Source organism: Sycon ciliatum, chromosome 9 (genome assembly GCF_964019385.1).
Source record: "Sycon ciliatum chromosome 9, ocSycCili1.1, whole genome shotgun sequence".
Classification (NCBI taxonomy): Eukaryota; Metazoa; Porifera; class Calcarea; order Leucosolenida; family Sycettidae; genus Sycon; species Sycon ciliatum.
This window is the reverse complement of record NC_088651.1, coordinates 6,782,725-6,807,564: the sequence shown is the minus strand read 5'-3', so window position 1 is coordinate 6,807,564 and position 24,840 is coordinate 6,782,725. Positions and strand designations below refer to the sequence as shown.

At 50.5% G+C, this 24,840-nt stretch overlaps 2 protein-coding genes across 2 annotated transcripts in view; one reads left to right on the top strand and one right to left on the bottom strand.

Annotated features, from left to right (window-relative positions):
- The window catches only part of LOC135824579 (coiled-coil domain-containing protein 57-like), a 39,632-nt gene extending 19,632 nt beyond the window's left edge, over positions 1 to 20,000 (bottom strand). The window contains exons 1-5 of the mRNA XM_065337312.1: positions 18,837 to 20,000; positions 18,317 to 18,391; positions 7,757 to 7,817; positions 757 to 896; positions 426 to 584 (exon numbers count right to left, since the gene is read on the bottom strand). Coding sequence (XP_065193384.1) covers positions 426 to 584; positions 757 to 896; positions 7,757 to 7,817; positions 18,317 to 18,391; positions 18,837 to 19,615 — 1,214 coding nt within the window. The 5' untranslated portion in view covers positions 19,616 to 20,000. The remainder of the gene's footprint in view (positions 1 to 425; positions 585 to 756; positions 897 to 7,756; positions 7,818 to 18,316; positions 18,392 to 18,836) is intronic.
- Positions 20,001 to 20,320: 320 nt separating this feature from the next.
- Positions 20,321 to 24,490, top strand: LOC135824483 (N-alpha-acetyltransferase 60-like). Its single transcript, XM_065337218.1, has 6 exons — positions 20,321 to 20,744; positions 21,250 to 21,379; positions 22,070 to 22,166; positions 22,753 to 22,931; positions 23,215 to 23,273; positions 23,905 to 24,490. The coding sequence occupies exons 1-6, from the start codon at positions 20,608 to 20,610 to the stop codon at positions 24,092 to 24,094; spliced, it is 792 nt and encodes a 263-aa protein (XP_065193290.1). The 5' UTR covers positions 20,321 to 20,607; the 3' UTR covers positions 24,095 to 24,490.
- The last annotated feature ends 350 nt before the right edge of the window (positions 24,491 to 24,840 follow it).

Below are 24,840 nucleotides of genomic sequence, written 5' to 3'. Positions count from 1 at the left end.
AGTCACCTGGTCACCACGCCAGCAGGCGACAATTTTCACACCAAGGTTCAACTCAAAGGTGCAAAGGTCAACTCGAGTGATAGAAACTCGCTCAAACATGCTGTTAGCCTGCACGGCCCTGCAGGCACGGCGACCAGGTGACTGGTGTACGCACGAGCACGTGACCGCTCGTCCAGCCATGTTCGATTGAAAATAAGGGCCGCACGCAACATCGCAGCCTTTTCGGACCAAAACCAGTCGATTCAGCGTCCACAAGACTATAACATATGGGCCAATCGCGGTCCGATGATCCGTGCTTTTATAAGAACGACATGGCGCTTTTAGTGACATTTTGCATACAAATCCCCAGAGAATAGCAACTGAATAGAGCGCTTATCAGTACACAATCAGTATCCCCTCTTCTGTTAGAAAGCTATCGCTCATACTTCTCTAGTTCTTTGTCGTGTTGCTCCTGCCGCTGTCTGGCCAGCTTGACTTGCTCACGCAGGGTTCTGGTCTCCACGTCGCGTGCAGCACAGTCTTGCGACGCTGTGCTACGCAGCTGGTCAGCCTCGGCGCGCACCTCCTCCAAATCTCGCTGTAACCTGCATACACACACACATGTACACACATACACACATACACACATACACACACACAGATTCGATACAGGAATTACTTGGCGCATATTGCTCGTGTGCGGTTACCGATCTGCATGTCGGAGCTCGCAAAGTGTGGACATGAAGAGATTTTGACACAGCAATTGGCACTCATTACCTGCAGACATCCTCAGCACGTTGCCTGCCAGTCTCTTCACTGCACCATTGCAGTCTCCGGCACTCTGCACGGCTGTTCTCTATCTCGGCACGGTGCTGTGCGATTGCCGATTGGTATTTGTGACACTCCTGACTGTGGGCCTTAGAATGTGGATGGAGAGAGAGAGAGGGGGGGGGGGGGGGGGGGAGATGACACACACACACACACACACACAAGCAGACAAAAAGAAACACAGACAAAGATAGAAATAGAAATTAACAGTGCTCGTGCTTGGGTCGACGGCAGTGTGACCTGTAAGGGTAGCTGTGTGACACTGTGTATCTGTAGTTACAGTAGCATTATAGTAATAATGCAGATTAATGGGTGCACGCGGCTGCTTCGTGCTACCACTCAAACTATGCTGCTATGATTGCTGGCGCTTTACTGCATGCTCATGCGTTGCTGCTGGTTACAGTCATGTGCGCTGTACATCACGGTATCCATGTCGGTCACACGCCTTGGTGCATGCTCACATGGTACTCTATGCGTCGTGGTATTCTATGTGTCATACAACGTGACACTCAACGCGACATGAAATTCATGCGCGACGCTCAACGTGGGCGGCATGCGTCGTGGGCACTCAACGTGTCATGCCAGAGTTTGGGCGTTCATGCGTGTCGCTCGCCTCCGATGTGGAAAGCGTGTGGCGGCGTTATGATGATGCTTGCTTGTAGCTCAACGTGGGTGGCATGCATCGTTGCATGTCTTGCTAGAGTTTGCTCTGCTATATATTATCGATCCGTTCTGTGCGACGATCATTCTTGCTTGCTCGTAGTGTTTTAGTTTTATATTTCGATCCGTTCTGTGTGTGGATCTCTCTCTTGTCAGATCATTGTGTTTCACCCACCCACCTCTTATTTCTCATCTCTCATTTACTTTGATAAAGTAAATAAGGGGGTGTTGGCCATGCTCATTTCCGGCTACTCAGGGCTCTCGGTCTTCGTCCCTCGGACGTGACTATCCTCTTGGCTCCGCCAAGATCCTGCTCTCTCTGTAGCCTCTCACTTCGCTGGCCAGCACCCTCCTAACCGCAAGCTGCTGTGTGTTGTAGTTAATATGTGTGTGTGTACGTGTGTGAGTGTACGTGTGTGTGTGTGTGTGTGCATGTGCATGCGTGTGCATGTGTGTCATACTGTGCGTGTGTGTGTGGGGGGGGGGGAGTAAAGCAGTGGAAAAACCAAAAATGTGGCGTACTCCACAGTGTGTGTGTGTTCCCAAAAAGGGAACCGAAGCCTGCACCGTTGAGGGAAACCTGCCCAGAACTTAAAACAGGAAAGGAAGAACGGCCTACAGCTCATTCCAGAAAAGGAAGACCAACCTTGAGCCCAAACCAGAACAGGAAGAATGGTTTAGAGCTCATTCCAGGAAAGGAAGACCGACCTTAGCCCAAACCAGAAAAAGAAGACCCGTGTAGAACTCTAACCAGGAAAAAGACATGTATGTACATCACTTGCATGACACAATGGCAGGATGTACAAGGCAAACTTCAACATTCTGCAGCCGCTGCGTTGCCGGTGTTGGGGTGGCAGTTCCGTTATTGAGGCCGTGCACGTCGTCTAGCTCGGCTAACCGCTGCCAACCAGTCAGCGCCACCTCGGCCACGCGCTTGCATCAGCTCCATGCCCTCGTTGACGGAGCGCTGGGTGACTAACCAGCCGAACAGCTGCCAGTCGTGACTCAACACTAGTCGTCCGTGCGCTCTCATCCCTCGCCCCATTCCCTCATTCCCTCATTCACTCCATTTGATGAAAACGGTTCACTCTCCCGAAGGAGTGGACCAGTGACTCGCTCCAGGACGAAATTGGCAGAATCACTATCGTCATTGTCAGCATCCTCCTCCTCCTCATCATCAACAGCCACAAGAACTTGAAGTCAAAAAGAGCTTCAAAATTGCCAGTGGGTGCATCATTGACACCGGCAGTGACAACATCATCGTCACGTTCATCATCAACGCAACAGGCAATGTCATTAACGGACGTGTCTTCAGTATCATCATCAACATCAACCTCTTCAGGAACGGCAAGAAAGGCAAGGACTAACAGGTCGGTTTCATTATCACGTAACTCCAAAGCATGCACAGGCTCTGGTAGTGCTGTTAGGATGTATGAATCTTCTGTTGCTAACCATTCTGTTCAGAATAGTGATTGTCGCTCTAGTTATACTGATGGTTGTTTTTCCGTTTGGTCTCGTTCACGTAGCCAAAGATATTTGCGTGTATCGGAGTCCATCTACATCTTTACCACCAAACCGATCTTGTGCAGGCAGAAAAGTGTTGTTTTTTCACGGCTGAGCGTCGCGAAAGAGTGTAAAAAACTTATTTTTCACTCACCATTTTTCTGTCGTGCTCTGCTGCTCTTCCACTGCGCAACTCTCCCCCACCTGCCATCGTGGTCTTGTATTCCTCGTAGAGCGTGGAGTTTTTTGACGTCCGGAGAATAAATTATGCCGTCTACTCGTAGCCAAGGAACCACGGCTCCTGTAGCTCATCCTGAGCCTGCCAGGACCGCCAGCCGCCGCCCAGCCGCCACCTCCGCCACCTCACCTGCTCCACCAACACCAAGCTCGGCAGGTGAGGAGATGCCGTCGTGGTTCGCCTCCGCATTTACCGACCTGTCATCACAAATCAAGGGAGTGCAGGAGGAGGCCACGGCGGCCCGCGCTGAGGTGGCAAAACTCAAAGCAGCGCAGTCCCTAACAAGCCAAATAAACCAGGCCCCAAAGCCGAAACTCAAGTCACCAGGGCTGCAGGCCCAGTTCGCCACCAATGAAACTGTGTTGCAAAAGGTGGATGCCGCCATATCGGTGCTCCCGGACTCCGCACCCGAGGCCAAGGAACTCCTGACGCAGGGTAAGCACGAAATCTGCAAAAGGCAGAAGCACCTGAAAATAGCAGATTCGTTCGACTGGGAGACTGTGAGAGTTTATGAGGAGGGCAGCGTGGGTGACAGCCTCGCTGACGACAAACGGATCGCGGACGCGGCCTCCACTGCTCGTCGACTCAAGCAACTGCAGCCCAGGGAGCGCTTCCAACCTGAAACTGAGAGGCCATACCCAAGCAGGAATTTTCGTGCCCCCAGTTTCGGCAACAACTCCCAATTTGAGCGGAGGCCATCGGGCCACGGACCGTTTGCCAACGGTGGCCGAACCCCTGGAAGCGGCCCACGTTGCTGGAACTGCCAACAGTTGGGTCACGTCAGCAGGCATTGCCCCCAGTTCGGCCGAGGCAGTAGTCGCCAACCACACTGGACTCAGCAACCACAGCCCACTGCAGGAGCTCGTCCACGAATGGACGGAGCATGAGTGCCCAGACCCGCTGGAGTCTGACGAGATAAGTGCTTGTGACAATAACGTTCATGGGCGGTTATTACACTGCATTGCATTTTGGGAAAATATTGGTGCCTCAGATTTTGTTTTACGTATTATTCGTTATGGCTATTTTTTGTGTTTTGTATTCACGGATGCTAGTGACTCCGGGTGGGGTGGTTTCAGCCTGATGAACGGGGTTGAAATTGCAAGGGGCGAGTGGCCCTGGACCATGTCAGCCGCACACACCAGCTCCACATTGAGGGAACTGCTTGCTGCCCGCTTTGCCCTAATCTCGTTAGTGTCGCGTTTGTCTGGCCATGCAATTTGTCTTAATACCGACAACCAGAACGTGGTGTCCATTTTGTGTAACGGTAGCCGTAACCCAACGCTGCACCAAGAAGCTGTTGACAATTTTCGTTTCTGTCAACGCGAACACATTGAACTGTTTGCACAGTGGATCCCCCGGGGTGAAAATACCACGGCTGACTATCTCTCACGGATTCTAGACATGGATGACTGGGCTATTTCGGCCGTATTGTTTGTTTATTTTGATAAGAAGTGGGACCCCCATACTGTCGATAGATTTGCGAGTCATTTGTCCCATCAACTCCCTTTGGTGGTCCCCAGGTTCGTCGTGCGGGATCGTGAGTACATTCTGGTAGACCACTACCCCATGTACAACCCGGTTGCTATGTGAGTGAAAAAGAATTTGTTTGCACTGAAATCGTTTGTGAATTTAGATCAGTAGTTTTCACTTCTTTTTTGACTGCATGGTTACTTTCTGGTTGTGAATTTATCTCATTTTTTGTCACCTGATATCGCTGATTGATATAACTTTCTTTCAGCTCTCATTGCTTGCGCTAAATCAGTATGGTCTTAGTTACTACTTGCATTGTGCGTATTTATATTGAGTTTTGAATTAATTTTGATTTGCCAGTAATCCTTCCCAAGAGATGGCCACGAAAACGTTTATGGAACTATTAATTCTACATGAAAACAAGATTTGCTGATGGTGTTTGTACTGAGTGCGCAGCTTTCTCTATTTATTGCGTTAATTACATTTCTTTTCTAATTGTCCGCAAACTCCTACGCAGCCACATACACATTTAAACTTAACTTCTCAACTCCAAAAAAACGGTCTCTTCGCTGCGATTCAAACCAAAACGAGAGAGCTTGGAAGCTCAGGGCCCTACGCTATGCTTTTTTGCCTTGATGACCTAGACAAAAAAAAGCATAGGGATGTTATAAATTCTTTAAAAAATTCCTTTTTTTTTAACAACCTGGGATTCGAACCCGCACTATCGCGCGCCCTGCATGCATCCCCCGATACACTTCGCATACATACTAATTCTTCCAAGTTGTTTCACATTGTGATCTTGCATTTGAAAGCCCTATTTGAATATGCATTGTGGCCAGCCGTCTTTGATGGCACGGTACGGTAGGGGATAGGTACGGGACAGGTACGATCGAGGGTAATACGACACCGTCTCCCGTACCGTACCATCAAACACAGCTGGCCACATACAGCTGCCCGCAATATTCAAATAGGGCTTTCAAACGCAAGATAATAACGTGAAGCAACTTGGAAGAATGGGTATGAATGCGAAGTGTATGGGGGAATGCATGTAGGGCGATAGTGCGGGTTCGAATCCCAGGATATGCCTGAAAAAAATAGGAGAATTGAAAAATTTATAACATCCTATGCTTTTTTGCCGTCAGATACGGATAGCGCCAGGCGTGACACAAACAAACAAACAAACACACAAACAAACAAATACCAAATTAAAGCTGTGTGGACCCTGGCTAGCGCCAGACGTTACTGAAGTACGTTACTGAAGTAACGTCTTCTGCATAACTACGGGAATTAAAGCTGTGTGGACCCTGGCTAGCGCCAGACGTTACTGAAGTAACGTCTTCTGCATAGCTACGGGAATTAAAATCAAAACATTACACCAAATTTTCGGGCCTGGCCCATCATCAGGATAATTACCCTGATGATGCGGGAATTACCCTGATGATGCGGGAATTACCCTGATGATGCGGGAATTACCCTGACGATGCGGGAATTACCCTGACGATGGGGGAATTACCCTGACGATGGGGGAATTACCCTGACGATGGGGGAATTACCCTGACGATGGGGGAATTACCCTGACGATGGGGGAATTACCCTGACGATGGGGGAATTACCCTGACGATGGGGGAATTACCCTGACGATGGGGGAATTACCCTGACGATGGGGGAATTACCCTGACGATGGGGGAATTACCCTGACGATGGGGGAATTACCCTGACGATGGGGGAATTACCCTGACGATGGGGGAATTACCCTGACGATGGGGGAATTACCCTGACGATGGGGGAATTACCCTGACGATGGGGGAATTACCCTGACGATGGGGGAATTACCCTGACGATGGGGGAATTACCCTGACGATGGGGGAATTACCCTGACGATGGGGGAATTACCCTGACGATGGGGGAATTACCCTGACGATGGGGGAATTACCCTGACGATGGGGGAATTACCCTGACGATGGGGGAATTACCCTGACGATGGGGGAATTACCCTGACGATGGGGGGAATTACCCTGATGAGGGGGGAATTACCCTGATGAGGGGGGAATTACCCTGATGAGGGGGGAATTACCCTGATGATGGGGGAATTACCCTGATGATGGGGGAATTACCCTGATGATGGGGGAATTACCCTGATGATGGGGGAATTACCCTGATGATGGGGGAATTACCCTGATGATGGGGAATTACCCTGATGAGGGGGGAATTACCCTGATGAGGGGGGAATTACCCTGATGAGGGGGGAATTACCCTGATGAGGGGGGAATTACCCTGATGATGGGGGAATTACCCTGATGATGGGGGAATTACCCTGATGATGGGGGAATTACCCTGATGAGGGGGGAATTACCCTGATGATGGGGGAATTACCCTGATGAGGGGGGAATTACCCTGATGATGGCCCATCATCAGGGTAATTCCGTATTTGATCATTGATCGGCCAGGCCCGAAAATTTGGTGTATTTTTAAATGTTAATTTTAATTTTGGTTTGAATCGCAGTGAAGAGACCGTTTTTGGAGTTGAGAAGTGAAGTTTAAATTACATTTCTATCTACACGTAAGCTCGTGAAATGCCGAAAGTTTGCAGCGCCAAAATTCAGTGTATTTTACAGTATTTTAAACTGAAGAAAACTGAACGGTCTCTGTTGGACACCATGGCTTTGTGGTGGAGCATCGCTGCATAAGTGAGGGTCCCTGGCTCCAGACCTGGTGGTGGATGTCAGACGTTTCCGCACCCCCTGTCTTACAATGCTACCCCCTTCTCAAGGATCAAGGCGCTGATGGAGCTCCTAAAGGGGTCCCCGAAAATCAAATCCGCTACATACAAGTTTCCCAGCTACCATTTTATGTGTGTAAAAACGAAATGACGGCCAAGAAAGAAATGTACCTCCCCCCCCCCCCCCCCCCCCCCCCCGCCATGCTTCACATACCTCCCTTGTGGCCTCTTGACTTCTTTTCCCGAAATGATCAAATCCGCTACATCCAAGTTTCCCAGCTACCATTTATGTGACGGTGTAAAAACCAAATGACGGCCAAGAAAGAAATGTAACCCCCCCCCCCCCATGCTTCACATACCTCCCTTGTGGCCTCTTGACTTCTTTTCAACTCCTGGAGTGTTTCTTGAAGTTGCTGAGACCTTCATGAAAAGCCGCGATACAAGAAATACAGAAAACAAAACAAACCCCTTAAAGAACACATCACACAAACGCGCACATGCCTGCACACAGACACAGACACACACACATGCCCGCACACATGCACGCGCACAGACACACACACACACACCTCAGTGACCTATATTCTCTATCCATGCCTATCTTCAGACTTGCTGAATAGATAGGATATGCTGCGGCAGTTTATATTGTTTGGTGCAATATTAATTTTTGGCACCAAATTATGAGAGCTTTAAAGCTCAGGGCCCTACGCTATGCATTTTTGCCTAGCTCATCATGAATTTTATTCGAACCGATGGAAACGTTTTTGCAACACAATGATGTAGCTGATAAAGTAACGTATTTTGCATAGCGGCATAGATTGCACAGATGACGGCCCAATATACTATGCCTGCGGATCACAGTTACCGCATACCGAACAAGTTCGGGCATGATCACGTCTTTTCTCCTGCCGACAAGATGCCTGTCCAGCAGTCTCTTGCTGTCGACGCATCTTTTCACGAAGTTGGCGAGTCTCCAAACGACGGGATTATTTGCTCTGTTGTTTCTTGCTAGCACCGTAGCCTTTCGCAAGCCCGGCGACTCTCGAGGCGGCCGGACCTCTCTTCTCCCATCTTCTACTCCGTGTAGGCACTCCTGCCGACGCCATTTGCTCAGAGCTTCAACACTGTCACCCCTGTCATTCTGCTCTTCCTCATAGTCCTCTGTTAATGATCTCAGCATTCCATTTATACAACAACCACGCCCATTAAAACACTTCAGTCTACCCGATCCTTACATTCCCGGACCACTAGCAGCATACCCAAAAACATTCGAACGATAGTGCGACACTGTGACTAGGCAAAAAAGCATAGCGATGTTATATTTTTTCACTTCTCCAATTTTTTCAAGACATAACATAAATTAGAACCCGCACTATCGTCCTGCATGCATTCCCCCGATACACTTCGCATACATACACATTCTTCCAAATTGCTTCTCGTTATGATCTTGCAGTTGAAAGCCCCTTTTGAATAATGTGGCCAGCTGTCTTTGATGGTACGGTACGGGACACGTACGGGATAGCGCCAGGCATGCCCGGCGACACAACAAACAATTACCGAACGAGAGAGCTTGGAAGCTCAGGGCCCTACGCTATGCTTTTTAGCTTGCTCATCATGCATAGTAGTAGTAGTAGTAGTAGTAGTAGTAGTATTTATTATTTTAAACAGTCGACGAGGAGACAATAGTCGTAAAATGGCAATAAATAAGATAAATTCATTCATTCACACAGTATCACATTCATCTGCCACTACCTTTCTCACATACACTATATTCACACATTGCAAAGGTGCAAACTTCGCTTTTTGTACTTGTTAGCTGCTGTATTTCTACCTGAAACCATATTAGCTACATGTATATAAGTGTGTGTTTTAGTTATTACATTTTTATGTGACGGCGTTCCACTGATGACAGTCACAAGAAAACGTTATGGAACTTGACTTTCTTCATTTTTGCTGTTGTTATGAGTGCAGAATTTATCTTATTTATTGCCATTTATTATTTTGTTAGGGAAATCCCTAAAGACGTTCCCGTCTTTTTACAGGGAACCCCAAGTGCTCTTTGCAGAGCGAAATGAAAGCATGTAACGTGTCAAAGCTGTGTGGACCCTGGCTAGCGCCAAACGATACTGATGTAACGTCTGTTGCATAGCTACGGGATTAATATTTGGTGTTAACTTTTTAATTTTTTATCTTTTTTTGTGTCACGCCAGGCGCTATCCCGTATTTGTCCCGTACCGTACCATCAAAGACAGCTGCCCACAAACAGCTGGCCACAATATTTTGGTTTGTTTGTGCCATCGGTATGCCTGGCGCTATCCCGTACCTGTCTCGTTTCTGCCGATCACGGGCGTTCTGGAGTCGACGGGATGTCTGTCCTGCCGTTTCTTGTGACCAGCGCTGACTCTGCCGATCACGAATGTTCTGGAGTCGACGGAATCTCTTCCGACGTTTCCTGTGACCGGCGCTGACTCTGCCGATCACGGACGTTCTGGAGTCGACGGGATCTCTCTTCCGACGTTTCCTGTGACCGTCGCCGACTCGCCCGGTCAGGAGTATTTTGGGTACGACGGGATCTCTCTTCCAAAGTATGTTTTTGTTGACGCTTCCTGTCACCTATTCGGCAACTAACGTCCATTCTAGTTGCATTTACTCGTCTCCCTACTTCGTACTTCTTTCCAGAAAATCTCCCTATATAGCAGGGAGTCGTTTACATAATACGACTCCCTGCTATACATCTATACGTTATAATTATTATGCTATCGGCCTACATGCGATTCCCGGGCTGGTCGACAGGCGGCCCAGCCAGCCTGCTAGTGGGATCTCGGCCTCGCACACAAATCCACACAAAATTTTACTGCACTGAATGCATTCCCCCGATACACTTCGCATAATTATATACTCATTCTTTTGATCGTACCGTACTCTTGATGGTACGGGACAAGTATGGGATAGCGCCAGGCATGCCGATGGCACAAACAAACCAAAATATTGTGGCCAGCTGTCTTGGCTGGTACGGTACGGTACGATACGGGACAGATACGGGATAGCGCCAGGCGTGACACAAACAAACAAACAAACACACAAACACCAAATTAAAGCTGTGTGGACCCTGGCTAGCGCCAGACGTTACTGAAGTAACGTCTTCTGCATAGCTACGGGAATTAAAGCTGTGTGGACCCTGGCTAGCGCCAGACGTTACTCAAGTAACGTCTTTCGCATAGCTATGGGAAGTAGGCATCGGCGGCTAATGCTCGTTTTTTCACAGTATAATGCTTTTGGCAGTGCTCGATATTTCACGGCATAATGCCTGTTATAATGCTCCATTTACACTATAATGCTAGAGTGATATGTACATTTTCGAGCTATCTTGGGCAAATATGCACATGGAAAAGAAATGTATCCACAATTGGCTCATACTGAGATAAGGCAGTGTAGTTGTATATGCATGACCACACTAGACAGATACATCTTACATGTACCTGCTGCATGTCCAAAAAGAAGAATGTAGAACGCAAGAGCAGCATGGCAGCTGATAAGGAAGACAGTCCAATTGCCAGAAGTGCAGCAGCCATCATGAATGACCTAGCAAAGTACATGGTGGAGTAATATAGCCACTGCATACCAGAACCACTCACAGTTCCAAACTCATGCGACCGCGGTTGTACTGTAGCATCAGCTGTAGTTCAATATGATCCTCCAGGGTGCGCTCTTGCTGTGACGTCATGGCTGCTTGTAAAAGGGAGAAGACTCGTTCAGCCGAAGCGGAAGACGGTGGCACCGTCAAAAGAACTTTGGCAGCCTTGCTCCACTGCGAAAGTTCAGCGTGCTCTCTCCACCAGGCCAAATCGTCGTCATTAGCGATGTCAGCTTCTGCAGCAGCAACCTTGTAGGGCGCAAGCTCCAGCTTCAAGTCGTTGATGAGCTGATCGTCATCTAACACCGGGAGTACACGTAGGGTATCGACCTCAGCTGGTGCAGGATTGGTCCTCGCAACGTGCTTGGGGCATGCAAGGCGTGCTGCTTTGTACATTGCCACAACAGCATGAAGAGGAGACTCGACGTGGTTAAACTTGCGCAGGAAGTAGCATATGGCTGGCTGAACACAAGCTGTGGCATGAGCTGTCAGCTCCTTCTGTAGCTGTCGGTTGTCATGTGCGATCTTCTTCACCACAGCAGCAACATTGGGGTAGTAAGCATCTCGAGCTGCTGTAGCAACTTCTTGCAAGTGCTGGTAGGCATTGGTGCTGAGTGGTCCATCCCCCTCCAGGATGTATGTTTTCTTTACGAATGGCTCACCTGCATCAATTGTGACGGCAAGCTCAACTTGGAACAAATCGGCACTGTTTTCTGCAGTCTCGCTGTGCAGGATAGCTAGACAGTGCCTGTGTGCTGCTGGACTCTGTTGTATTATGATGTAATGCATTACGTAGCCATGCAAGAGCATGCGCGAGATACGCATCTCGCAGCTGCCTACTTTCATGCAGCATCCTTTAGATGTCGTGGTTCTTGATTTGCCTACAATGGCCAAGTGAGAATATAATCCTATCGTAGACAACTAACTTGTTTACCCCGAAACATGGTGTCAGAAGTAAACTAAATAAACGCCCTAGAATTGTCGCAGTAGCGCCACCGGTGCAAGAGGTAAAATGGCAGAAGCAGCCGGATTTACCCCGCCGTCGATGGATTGGCAAGCCGCAGATTTACCTGATGAATTCGAGCGGTTCCAACAATACTGCCTTCTAGTTTTCCAAGGGCCCTTTTCCGACAAGTCCGACAAGGAAAAGGTCGCCTATGTCATGCTATGGATCGGGAGAACTGGTGTTGATGCTTTCAATAGTTTCGAGTGGGATAATGCAAGCGACAAATCCAAAGTAGCTGCCGTCTTCAAGAAATTTAATAAGCATTTGCAGCCACGGGTAAATGCACGACTGGCTCGGTTTGAGCTTCAGAAATACCGCCAGCAACCCGACGAGTCTGTAGATGATTTCTTTGCGAGGTGTAAGAAGAAGACGTCCAAGTGCAAGTTCAGGGACGCTCAGGAGACTAACGATCGCCTGATAGAGCAGCTAATCGTGGGGACGAAGCACTCGAAAGTGCAAGAACGCCTGCTGGAGGGTGGTAGTGATTTGACTCTGGACGAAGCGCTTGACAAGGCCCGTACTTATGAAGCAACACAGCGCCACATGGAGCAGCTGTCCACCGCCACCAGCAGCAGCCGTCTACCTGAAACGGTTCACGCCATTTCCAAATCTGTGGGACACGCAGACTGCGGCAAATGTGGACGAACCCACCACCCAAGCAAGTGCCCAGCGCACGGCTCCACCTGCAACAAATGCGGGAAGGCGAATCACTGGGCAAACGTATGCCGTTCGCAGGGGAGAGACGAGGCACATGGAAGGGGCCAGCAACGCGGACGCTGGCGCCAGAGGAGCCCCAGCCCGCGGGAGCGCTACCCCCAGAGGAGCCCCAGCCCACGGAGACGCTTTGACGCACTGCATTTCGACGCCGTCATCATCGACAGCGTCGAGCGTCACCAACCGCCACTAGAGCGAGAGGTGTTTGCGACCCTCAATGTCAGCCTGGACAACACCAACAGACCGGCCACCTTGAGAGCCAAGGTGGATACGGGCGCCCAGGGCAATATATTGCCGCTGAGAGTGTTCTGCCAAATGTTTCCCCAGCACGTCGGACCAAACGGATACCCAAAGCCGAAGTCCGTGAAGCCGTCAAGTACCACCCTCACAGCGTACGGCGGATCCAAGATAAAGCAATGCGGAACCCGTCCTATCCCGTGCTCTTACGATGGCAAGAGTCAACTCGCTGACTTCTACATCACGGACTGCCCTGGCACTGCTATCATCGGCCTCCCGACAGCGACAGCCCTGCAGTTAGTCACGCTGAACTGCGCTGTCCAGGAGAAGCCAGCGAGCATCCGAGACAAGGACGACCTGATGAAGCAATACCCGAAGTGCTTCGATGGCATTGGGAAATTCCCAGGCAAGTACCACATCACAGTGGACCCCAACGTCGTCCCGGTTGTACACCCTCCACGCCACCTCCACGCCATCGCACTGAGAGACGAGATCAAGACGGAGCTGGAGGACATGATCCAGAACGGCATCATCACCAAGATCCAGGAAGGCGAACCAACAGCATGGGTGAACAGCCTCGTGTTCCGCCTCAAAGACAATGGCAAGCTACGCCTGTGCCTAGACCCCAAGGACCTCAATCACGCCATCCTGCGAGAGCACCACGTGGTCTCCACCATTGAAGAGATCACCCCGAAGTTGAGAGGTGCCAAAGTGTTCTCGATCGTCGACGTCAAATGTGGGTACTGGAATGTGGAGCTCGACGACGAATCCAGTTACCTCACCACCTTCAACACACCATTCGGGCGCTACAGATTCCTTCGCATGCCATTCGGCCTCAAGATGTCGCAAGATGTCTTCCAAGCAAGGATCGACCAGACGTTCGAAGGGTGCTCAGGCGTCACCGGCATCGCAGACGACATCGTCACATACGGGACGTCAGACGAGGACCATGATTTCAACATGCACCAGATGATGGTTCGCTGCGAACAATCTGGTCTCAAGTTGAACCCAGACAAATGCCGCATCAAAGAGGACAAGATCAAGTTCTTCGGCATCATCTGCAGCGCTGACGGAATACAGCCCGACCCGAAGAAGGTCTCAGCGCTGAAGCAGATGGAGCACCCCGAGAACGAGGACGAGCTCCAGACGTTCCTCGGGCTAGTCACGTACATGAGCCCGTTCATACCGAATGCCAGCACACTGACCGCGCACCTGCGTGAGCTGACCAAGCCAGATACACCGTTCGCCTGGACAGACAGCCACCAGCGCACCTTCGACAAGGTCAAGGCCGCCATTTCGACAGAAGTAACGCTCAGTTACTTTGACCCAGGCAAGGCAACGACACTACAAGTCGACGCTTCCATGAAAGGTCTCGGCGCCACTCTGCTGCAGGACGACAAGCCTGTTGCATTCGCCAGCAAGAAGCTTACCGAGACGGAGTCTCGCTACGCCAATATTGAGCGTGAGCTCTTAGCTGTCGTATACGGGTGTGAAAGATTCCACACCTACCTATTCGGTCAGTCATTCACAGTAGAATCCGACCACAAGCCGCTGGAGTCAATCAAGCTCAAGCACCTCCGCGCAGCCCCGCCGCGTCTACAGCGCATGCTGCTGAAGCTGCAGCCGTACGACATGACCATCAAGTACCGCCCCGGAAAGGACATTCCGATCGCAGACGCGCTATCCCGACTGTCGCCAGAGGAAACAGAGCCAATTGAGGACCTCGACGTCAGTGTACACGCCGTGTTCCCGCAATTCAGCGATGCAGCGATGACGAGGATTCGCGAGGAGTCGGCTAAAGACGCCGAGATGTCAGCACTGAAGGAGATGATCTTCAGTGGCTGGCCATCAGAGAGGAGCGCGGTGCCGGCAATTCTGCTCCCGTACTGGAATTTCCGCGACGAGATGAGCACCGAGGACGGTCTCATCCTGAAGAGCAGTCGCGTCCTGATTCCCCCGCCAATGAGGGGGGAAATCCTCAGCAAGCTGCACGCCAGCCACCAAGGCATAGAGAAGACCAAGCTGCGAGCCAGAACGTCCGTCTTTTGGAAGGACATCAACAAGGATATCGAAGCAACTGTCTCATCTTGCACGACGTGCCAGCGCCACCAGAGCAGTCAAGCCAAGGAACCACTGATGCAGCCCGATATTCCGCCAAGGGCATGGCACACCTTAGGCACGGACCTGTTCTACCTCGGCGGGTCAGAATACCTCATTGCCGCCGACTACTACTCCAAGTACTTTATCACCCGGAAGCTGCCTGCCGGACAAGCGACCAGCAGGGCCATCATCCAGCACCTCAAGGAGATTTTCGGTGAGCACGGCATCCCAGCCGTGCTGAAGTCGGACAACGGGCCGCAATACAGCAGCCATCTGTTCGCGGAGTTTGCTGCCGAATATGGATTCCGCCACAGTACGTCGTCGCCACATCACCCGCAGAGTAACGGGTTTATCGAATCGCAAGTCAAGATCGCTAAGAGAGCTCTCGAGAAGGCAAGGGAGAGCGGGACCGACCCGCACTTAGCACTGCTGTGCATTCGCGCCACCCCAGTGTGCCAGGGCTTACCGTCGCCGGCCGAGATGCTGTTCGGTCGTCAGGTACAGGACAACCTGCCTCGCAAACACCAGCGCGACACTCGGGACGAGGCCATCCGACAGAAGCTCGAGGAACGGCAGGACCAGCAGAAAGTACACCATGACCAGCGAGCGCAGTCTCTCCGCCCCCTAGTTCCTGGTCAGCACGTCGGCATCCGCAGCCCGACCACGCACCTGTGGGAACCTGGTATCGTAACCCAGTCTGTCAACGGGCCACGGTCATACATGGTGCAGCCTGACCATGGGACAGAAGTGCGGCGCAACCGTACCCACCTCAGAGAGAGGCGGGTCCACTTCCCGCCGGATGCCAGTCTCGCAGGCCCTCAGCCGCCGAGTGACGTGCCGTCGCCGTGGAGCGACGTTAGCCAGTCTCAGCCGCCGTCACCGTGTGACGTCAGCCAGCCTGCTGAACCTGCCACCCAGCTGTATCGAACACGGTCTGGCCGCGCAGTCGCACCCAGGTCAATCCTGGATGTGTAGGGCCAGAGAGGCCTCATGGACCTGTTCGCTTATGTCACAGTAGCTGAGGTGCCATTGTTATATTGTACATAGAGCTATTGTTGGATACTATGTCTCTGTATTGTTAGCACGCCGTCGTGTGCCATTCATGATTGTTACCTTGTACATAGAGCTATTGTTGGATGTTATGTTCTATATTGTGAACACGCCATCATATACGTACGGTATGTTATGTAGGTTGTTAAACTTCTTTATGACGAAGGGGATGTTGTATTATGATGTAATGCATTACGTAGCCATGCAAGAGCATGCGCGAGATACGCATCTCGCAGCTGCCTACTTTCATGCAGCATCCTTTAGATGTCGTGGTTCTTGATTTGCCTACAATGGCCAAGTGAGAATATAATCCTATCGTAGACAACTAACTTGTTTACCCCGAAACAGACTCCACTCACAGTTTGTCAAGAATGGCTCCACATCTCCAAAGTAGCGTAGGACCTGCGCCAGGACTTCATAAAGACTCCACCATCTGGTGTTACTGTGTGACTTCGGTGATACACCGGTTCTCGTTTTCCAGGCCAGTCGTGCCGCTGGGCTCTTTGCAAATAGGCTCACCCACCAGGTTGCGAACTCAGCCAGGACAGGTGTTGCAAAGCGGCGGCCAACATTGTCCAGGGCATGGGAGGCGCAAAGGACGTCCATAGCTCTGGGAAAGAAGAGGTTCTTCACCTGGTCCACAGCAACACCGTTCACTGCTGCTCCATCTCGAACAAATGCAACAAGTTTGCCATCTGCCAGTTGGAAAGTTGTGCTGAGGCAAGTTGCAAGCTCGCGTGCTAGCTCCAAACCAGTCATGGACTTAGCCAGCACATGCAAACGCACTAAACGTTGCTGCACTCGCCAGTCGTCATCCAGGAAACGCACTAGAATGGCAAAGGCCTCTCCAAGGTATGTTGTTCCGTCAAAAATGACAGCAATGTGCTGGGCCATCTTCACTTCTTCCTTCAGTTTAGCTTTCTCTGTTTCCAACAAGAAAGGTATAATTTGCGCCAGATGGGTGCTGAACGTCAACTTGGCGTTGTTGGCCTCTAGAAGGGGTCGAAGGTAGTCCACCTTCGCTAGTGCTATGCCAGCCTTCAACATCGCTTCCACAACGTTCGTGCGTCTCATGATGGTGGAGTCATCCATAGCCGTACTGAGGCCGGTGCCCTTCAACTTCTCCTCGTGCTTTTCCTGGTACTTCTTCCAGGAAGTTGTCAAAGTTGCCTGGTGAGCAGCCGCCTTTTTCCTTTGATCCTTGGCTCGACGATGGCGATCCGTTGAAATGTGGCCCTTTACGATGCTCTTCTTTGGCATCACAACAGTGTGACAAGCGTCACAGAACAGCTGTCCGGCTGATATACACAAGTGCTCCCCTGGGAACTCTTCAATCTGTTTGGCGGAGTTGACGCGAGACACCGTCGTAGATGCCCCTCCTCGCACTCTTGTTCTGTTTTTTTTGGTTTGGAAGACCGTTCAAATGACCTGGGCCGGGATATTGCTGCATCCTTTGCTTTGGGCAGCTCACATTCCTCTTCCTCTGTTTCCTCATCAGAGTCATCACTTAACTCCATTGTATCTTCATAGTCACTGTCCATGGTCGCTGCAAAACAGCAGCAGCTAGGTAAACATCCAACGCGACAACACGACACTCAACAGATGCAAGAGAGCCGTTTTCTTTTGAGCTTTGTAGTTTGTGCAGCTCTCTGCTCTGCGCCGAAAGAGCACATGCACACCGTACCGAGATCTCGAGAAACCTGTTTGCGCCAGGTCAAAGTGCATACGCGAGCACAAAACGGACACAGGAGATACCCACACATACACGGTACTAGACTGTGTACAGTTCGAGTACACTACCGCTAGCCTGTACTAGACTGTAGTCAGTACTATAGTACTAGACTGTGTACAGTTCGAGTACACTACCGCTAGTCTGTACTAGACTGTAGTCAGTACTATACATCATTGTACAGTCCTGGCAGATGAAATCCGAAGCGTCACAGTCTGTACAAGCCTAGGGCTAGCCTAGGATCATGTGAAAAGACGTGTAAAAACTAAAAAGTCTTGTATTGTACCAAAATAGAACTTATAATGCTTTCTCCAGCCAAAAACATGCCACCTAATGCCGAGCACTGCTACTTCTTCAAAACACCCATATAATGCTAGTTATAATGCTAGCATTAGCCGCCGATGCCTAATGGGAAGTATTTCTGCTACTTGACCCGAAAAATGCCTCACCTCTCTTCGCCGTTTCGCCTCAGAACCGATGCCTCCTGCCGAGACTCCAGCAACTCAGTCTCCAGCTCTGATATCCTGCAGAAGAATACACAAAATATGATGAACTCAAGGTTCTAGCAAAAGGCGGTTAGGGGGCGATTCAGCAGCGCCCTCCTGTAAAAAAAAGTGGCGCTCCCTACTCTATTTTTTGATTTTGTGTTTTTCATGCTATTCAACGAAAATGCAGTCGACAGTCAGTAACAAAGGGTTCGTAAAGGCACACATGGCTGGTAGGGTTTCCCCCCGGCGGACGTTGCATTTTGCATGGCAAGACAGGAAAATGGAAAAAAAATAGTTACGGGCTAACTGTTTCGCCTGCCCGGTTTCAGTGGAAGTGGCACGTTCGATTGGGCAATCTGGGACGTAGGGAGCGTCTCAGCTTCTTCGGACCAAGACCATTCGACTTGGCACCCTGAAGACTAAGAGTAGTGAAATTTGGATTTTAGGGTATACTTCCCCCCCCCCCTTTTTTAATACTGACCTTGCTTTTTGCGTTGTGTCTTGGCTCTCGCTCGTCCAGCGCATCTCCTGCACAAGCTTCCCATTTTGCTTGCTAGCCTCTTCCACTTTCCGACACTCATCCTGGCATTTCTTTAGCGATTGCTTGCACTTCTCCAGCTCGCCAGACACGCTGCGGAGTTGCAGCTCGCGACTATGAAGCGTGGACGATAACTCGTCCTGGCTGAGCTGAAACTCGTGCTCTCGCTGCCCGAGAGCCTCTTCGAACGCACTGCTTATGTTCCTGTTTTTCTGGGCAGAATCCTCCTCCAGTTTAGTTAGCAGTAGCTGGTAGTCTCGCTTGCTGGCTTCGAACTGTTCACGCTCGTCGCGTAGCTGTTTGTCTTTCTCTACGCGCAGCAGCTCTGCGTCCTGCTGCACGCCCTGTAGCCGCGCCGCGTACTCCTGCTGAGCTCTATGCTCTCCGTCGCGAGCGTGCTGCAGCTTCTGCGACAGCTCGTCGACCGATATTCGTAGCTCGCTGACTTCGCTGTCCTTGCCGCTCAGGTGCACGCTAATCTGACTGAAGACGCTGTCGTAGCGCTCCAGCTCGGCGTCGCGCTCCTGCACGACCTGCAGGTTGAACTTGAAGTCGTCCTCTAGCTGCTGGAAGCGCGCGCGCTCTCGCCCTAGCTCTTCTTCTGCCTCCTTCATTGCCAGCTGCAGGGCAGTGAGCCGCTGCTCGTTCGCTTCTCGCCATTCTTGCTCTTTTCGCGCTGCGAACTGGGAAATGTGCTGTACAGAGCTACGAGAGGAAGCCATTGCTTGTGCAGACGAGAGAGAGACGGAAAGAGAAAGATAAGAGACAGCACTGCGAAGTTCAGCTAGCAGGACGAGTACTAGTAGTAGCTAGCAAAGAAGGAACGAGTAGCACAAAATAATAGTTTATAAATAAATTATAACATTAGAGCAGCCCTGCCTGTCTATGACTCAGTGTGAGCGGGTTTGGTACTGGCAGTGCCTATCATTCCGGCGGCCTCTTCATAGCAGCGGGCTTGTCTCGTTTGACTCAGTGGCCATAATGGCGAGTGGGCTCAGAGGCTAGGAACAAACAGAAAGAGTAAATGAAATGCCAACAAGGACCATGATGAACAGCGGACTAATGAATATGTCTTCGAAGCCGCAAGCAGAATGATTCCTTGACTTGAGCCTAGATCCTGTGCATGTGGCTGGCTAGGCTGTGTGCTCGATGTGTTCCTTTTTTTCATTTTGTGAAGTCAAAACTCAAAACTCCCGCGCTAGGTGAGTCATGGACTCATGCCGACAAAGCTAGCGCGCGGGGGGTTTTCTTTAATATGCTGGATCATGAAAATATTTTTGGTCCAGGGTTTCTCATCTCAAAATTACGTCACACGTATACCGTCGTCGTCGTCTCGTCGACGTCGCGTCATGCACTCACGTGTCATCGATTTGTTTTCAAACAAGACAAACAGCAAAAAGCAGCGAGATCGAGAACGAGCATCTTCCGGCTTTTTTGAAATTTTGAGAACTGAGAAGACTCAGAAGACGCTTTCCTTCACAGGCAGACTTTGCCTGATTGAGGTTATGGCAATGAGGGCTCTTTGATAATATACATTACCTTGCCAGGAATGAACCAATATTTTCTTCAGAAGCGCAGTGTGCTGACTGTCTTTGCCTCGCCCGATGAGTCGAGTGGAGCACGAGTTATGACAATTTCGTATTTTGGAATTCAATTTTGTAGTGTTCGGATTTTGTAGGTCTGGTATAGTGGTAGAGTGTGCAGCAAGCAGCTGATGGAGGCGACCGAAGCTGTGAGTGCTGCTGGTGTGTTTGCGGATGACTCCAGTATACGTGACTTGACTATACGAGCTCTTGAACCATGCGACGCCCAGGATGTGAAGCTCGTCTGCAATCAGCTGTTTCCAATCGAGTAAGTAACTTTAATAGTTCGAAAAGATTCGATATTTCCCATTAGTTTTGAATTCAATGCTCACTTTTCATTACGATCCGAGCAACCTCCCAGAACTATGCATTCGTCCTGATGATCGGATTAGTCCATGGACCTGCTTGCATGGTTGAGGAATGAAAGATCTTGGAACAAATTCTGTTACAAACTCCACCTGGTATCTTTCCGTCCTAAACACACACACACACACGCGCGCGATGTGAAGCTCTCATTGAAGCCCATTTGTGCACAAAACCATGCACCGGTATGCGGATCGCAAGGTCCGGTTATGTTGTACTGCACGAGTAGCATTTTTCGTCCGGATGGCAATGGATCCGGATAAAAAAAGGACAGGATAAGCGAGATCTGGCTGTACAGATACTAGTATCTTCTCCAATGACGGTCTGTGCATGCGTGTGTGTGTGTGTGTGTGCGTGCGCGTGTGTGTGTATGTCTTTATGTGTTTATTTTATATTCTTGTGCGGTACAGCTACACAGACGAGTGGTTTGAGAACATTTGCTCATCAGCTCGCTTCTTCACGTTAGCAGTGTTTGTCAACGGTAGACTAATTGGTCTGCTAGTGGCCGAAATTAGACACCACAGTAAAATCAATTTAGAGGTATGGCGGCGGCAATCAGTGATAACTGCTGACTACAGCTGTAGGGGAGGGGGGGGGGGGGGGGGGGGCTACAGCTGTTGTAGCATGTAGGGAGGCGATGCAAAGTCATAGTAGCTAAAATGATGTGCATTTCGACCCCGTATCGAAACGATGTGCAGTTCGAGCCCGGATATTTCTGATCTAGGTGATCCGTGGTCTATGCAACTCGCGGCCGCGTCCTTGCCATGCTGACCCCAGACACGACCTAGCTCAGCGGTGTTATCATGATAGCAGTATGTAGGTGTGCATGTGTCGGCCTTCCCTGGTGACACATTTGCCATGCTTCATGGTTTGTTGTATGCTTTAAGGGAGGTGGTAGTGGGCTGGACACACAGCCATGTTTGTGTTTCCTGTGTGTTTCCTGTGTGTGTGTGCTCTTTCTGCTGCCATTCCTCTCATCCGTCCCCCACCCCTCACACGCGTGCACACGCATGCACCATGCACACACACACACACACACACACACACACACACACACACACACACACACACACACCACAGACACACACACACACACACACACACACATGCACGCACACACACACACACCACACACCACACACCACACACACACACACATGCACGCACGCACTAGAGTGTTGACCTCCTCTGTTGCCTGGCCGGCTCTTCTCTTCCTATTTCTTCTCACAGGACGATGGTTTGTTAGGTAGCTTCTTCCCGGACACTGCACAAGCGGCGTATATCATGAGTCTTGGTGTTCTTCAACCGTATCGCCGGCATCGGCTAGGTAGGGTAGACGAACGATAAGACTGTGTCTTCTTGCCTCTGTATGGCACATTCTGAAAGGGAAAAAAACCTTTGCTGCTCGCTTGGGAATGTGTGTCGTTGATGCATGGTGCATGATGTGTAGTGCACCTTTGTTCCTTTTCAACGCCGGCGCGTTTGTTTGAGAACGCTAGGACTATGAGTGGGACTAGATACCAGTGGGTATGTGCGGTGTCGTTGCAGAGAAACTCTCTTGTTACTTTCGTTGTTGATCTTTGCTGGTGTGCATGTGTATACCGGTATCACAACTGCTGGTGTGCATGTGTATACCGGTATCACAACTGCTGTCACGTTACTCTGAGTCTACAAATTTTCGGCGCGTTTAAATTTCTGCCTTCCCGGGCTAAAACACATTTAGGCTGCAAAAAAATGTCAGCCTGTACTACAGCTGCCTGTGTACACTGTCACCTTGCAAAGCAAAATTACAAATTTTAGGAAAAATGCCCTGGCCGAAAATAGACGAAAATAAATGTGGGCCGAATATTAATTTTGTTGACTTATAGTATGTTTGTTCTCATCGTCCATGTGGTGTCCACTCACGTGCACAGCATCGACTCTACTAGATCATCTCTTACAGTACCTTACATCCGGTGATCGTGTGGACACAGTGCGTTGTGTGTTCTTGCACACGATGTCTGACAACACCGCCGCCATATCGTTCTACTACCGGCATCACTTCCGACAGCATCGTCTGCTCAAGGAGTACTACGTCATCAACGAAAGCAACGTGAGTTCTGCCAGATGTGGGAGTGTGTCGTGTTCACACGGATACTCCATTCTGCTGCTTCTGCTACTGGTGATGTTGCTGCTGTTGAATGTTGCGACGATCAGTGGTAATGTGTGTTGATTGGTTGTTGCTATGGTCACTTGTTTCGATTGGTTGGCATTTTTACGTGGCTGCCACTACATGTGCATCTACTAGTATCCTCTTTAATTGTTTGCATTTTCTAACTTTAATACCGGTGTGGTGAAATCCGTTGTGTTTGTCTTTATATGTGTGCACTGTGCAGGGAGATGCGATCTGCTTTGTGCGCTATCTGAATGGAGTGTCTCCGCCAATGTCGTTTTGATATCCTCCTTGCAACAATGGGGGGGGGGGGGGGGGGTGTTCATAACTGCTTTACTGATTTAGGTTAACTCTAACTGGCCGGTTATGCCCGCGGGGGGGGGGGGGGGGGGGCAGGGCAGAGCACCGCTGCATTAGTACCCTTTTACCAGGGCCCCAGGTCTGTTTTCTCCTGGGTTATACCCACTGTGACCTTTCCCAGGACCTGACTGCTACCACTGGGTCGACTGTGTAGTCAGTGTGTATGCAATGAATCCTGGGTATTACTGTTGCTTCAGACCCACAGAGAGCTTATGTTTGACGGCCTGCACCAGCGACGATGCCCAAAATGGTGACTTGGCTTTGCTGGCCTGGAGAAATATAGAACAACAAGCAGCCACACCATGCCCCACTGGATGTGTGACGAGCAGCACTCTCATTGGCTGCCACCTAGGCAATGATCACGTGACGTGTCAAAATTGCTGTGTGTATGGAAGTCGGATAGAACACAAGGCGTGCGCGGTGTTGTGTGTTTGAAAGTAATTACTTGTCGGGGTACTGGACATGTGAGTTTGGCGTGTGAGGCGGAGCAGAAATCATTCTAGCTCTCTTGTCTGCTGTTGTCTTCCTTGACTGGCGTTGTTGCTGCGTGCACGGACTTCATTTCTTTCCTAGGTTCGCGTTGCTTCATGCCGTCGGCATGTCTTGGCTGCATGATGCGATGCGTACGTGTAGTGCGCCAGCTCTTCGCCTCCGTAGTCGAGCACAAGAATCCCGCTGTGGGCAACGGCTGCAGTGCTGGTGCGGCCGACATGGCCAAGGAGGACGCCAAGCTCATGGCGTAGAACGTGTGCTGTGCCGCTAGCGCTGTGGGCAGGCAGTGTGCTGTGCCTGCGGAGGCCTGCTGACACGTACTGTTCTCCACGTCAGTTCGGACCATTATGCGATGGTGATTCTACGATCACCCGGTCATGTCAGGGCGTTGTGTACAGTAAGAAACAGACGTTTACTCCTGGTGTACTTCACGTTTGGACACGCTCAGTCCGTCCATGCCACTGTACTGACGTGCGGTAGTATGGTACTCTCCGTCGCCGAGTGTTGCTACGACTAGTGTGTGCTACCCATGCTAGTGGCGCCAGGGAGTCGTAAAATACCGGTATCTTACGACTCCCCGAGTGGTGCACTGTGGCTGGTGGCAGTATAGTGCTGGTGTAAGTGGTCACACATGCCCCCCCCCCCCCCCCCCCCGTGGTGAACACACAGCTGCTCGCTATGGTCTCTTTCAGACGTTGGTGTGTCTGCGGTACACTGCGCCAGCGCTGTATCATGTAGATCTACTGCTGTATTGTACACTTCGCCAACACCGACCCAGGGACTGCTGCATTGAACACTGCCCCAGCACTGGATCATGGACTGCTGCATTGTACACTGCCCCAGCACTGGATCATGGACTGCTGCATTGTACACTGCCCCAGCACTGGATCATGGACTGCTGCATTGTACACTGCCCCAGCACTGGATCATGGACTGCTGCATTGTACACTGCCCCAGCACTGGATCATGGACTGCTGCATTGTACACTGCCCCAGCA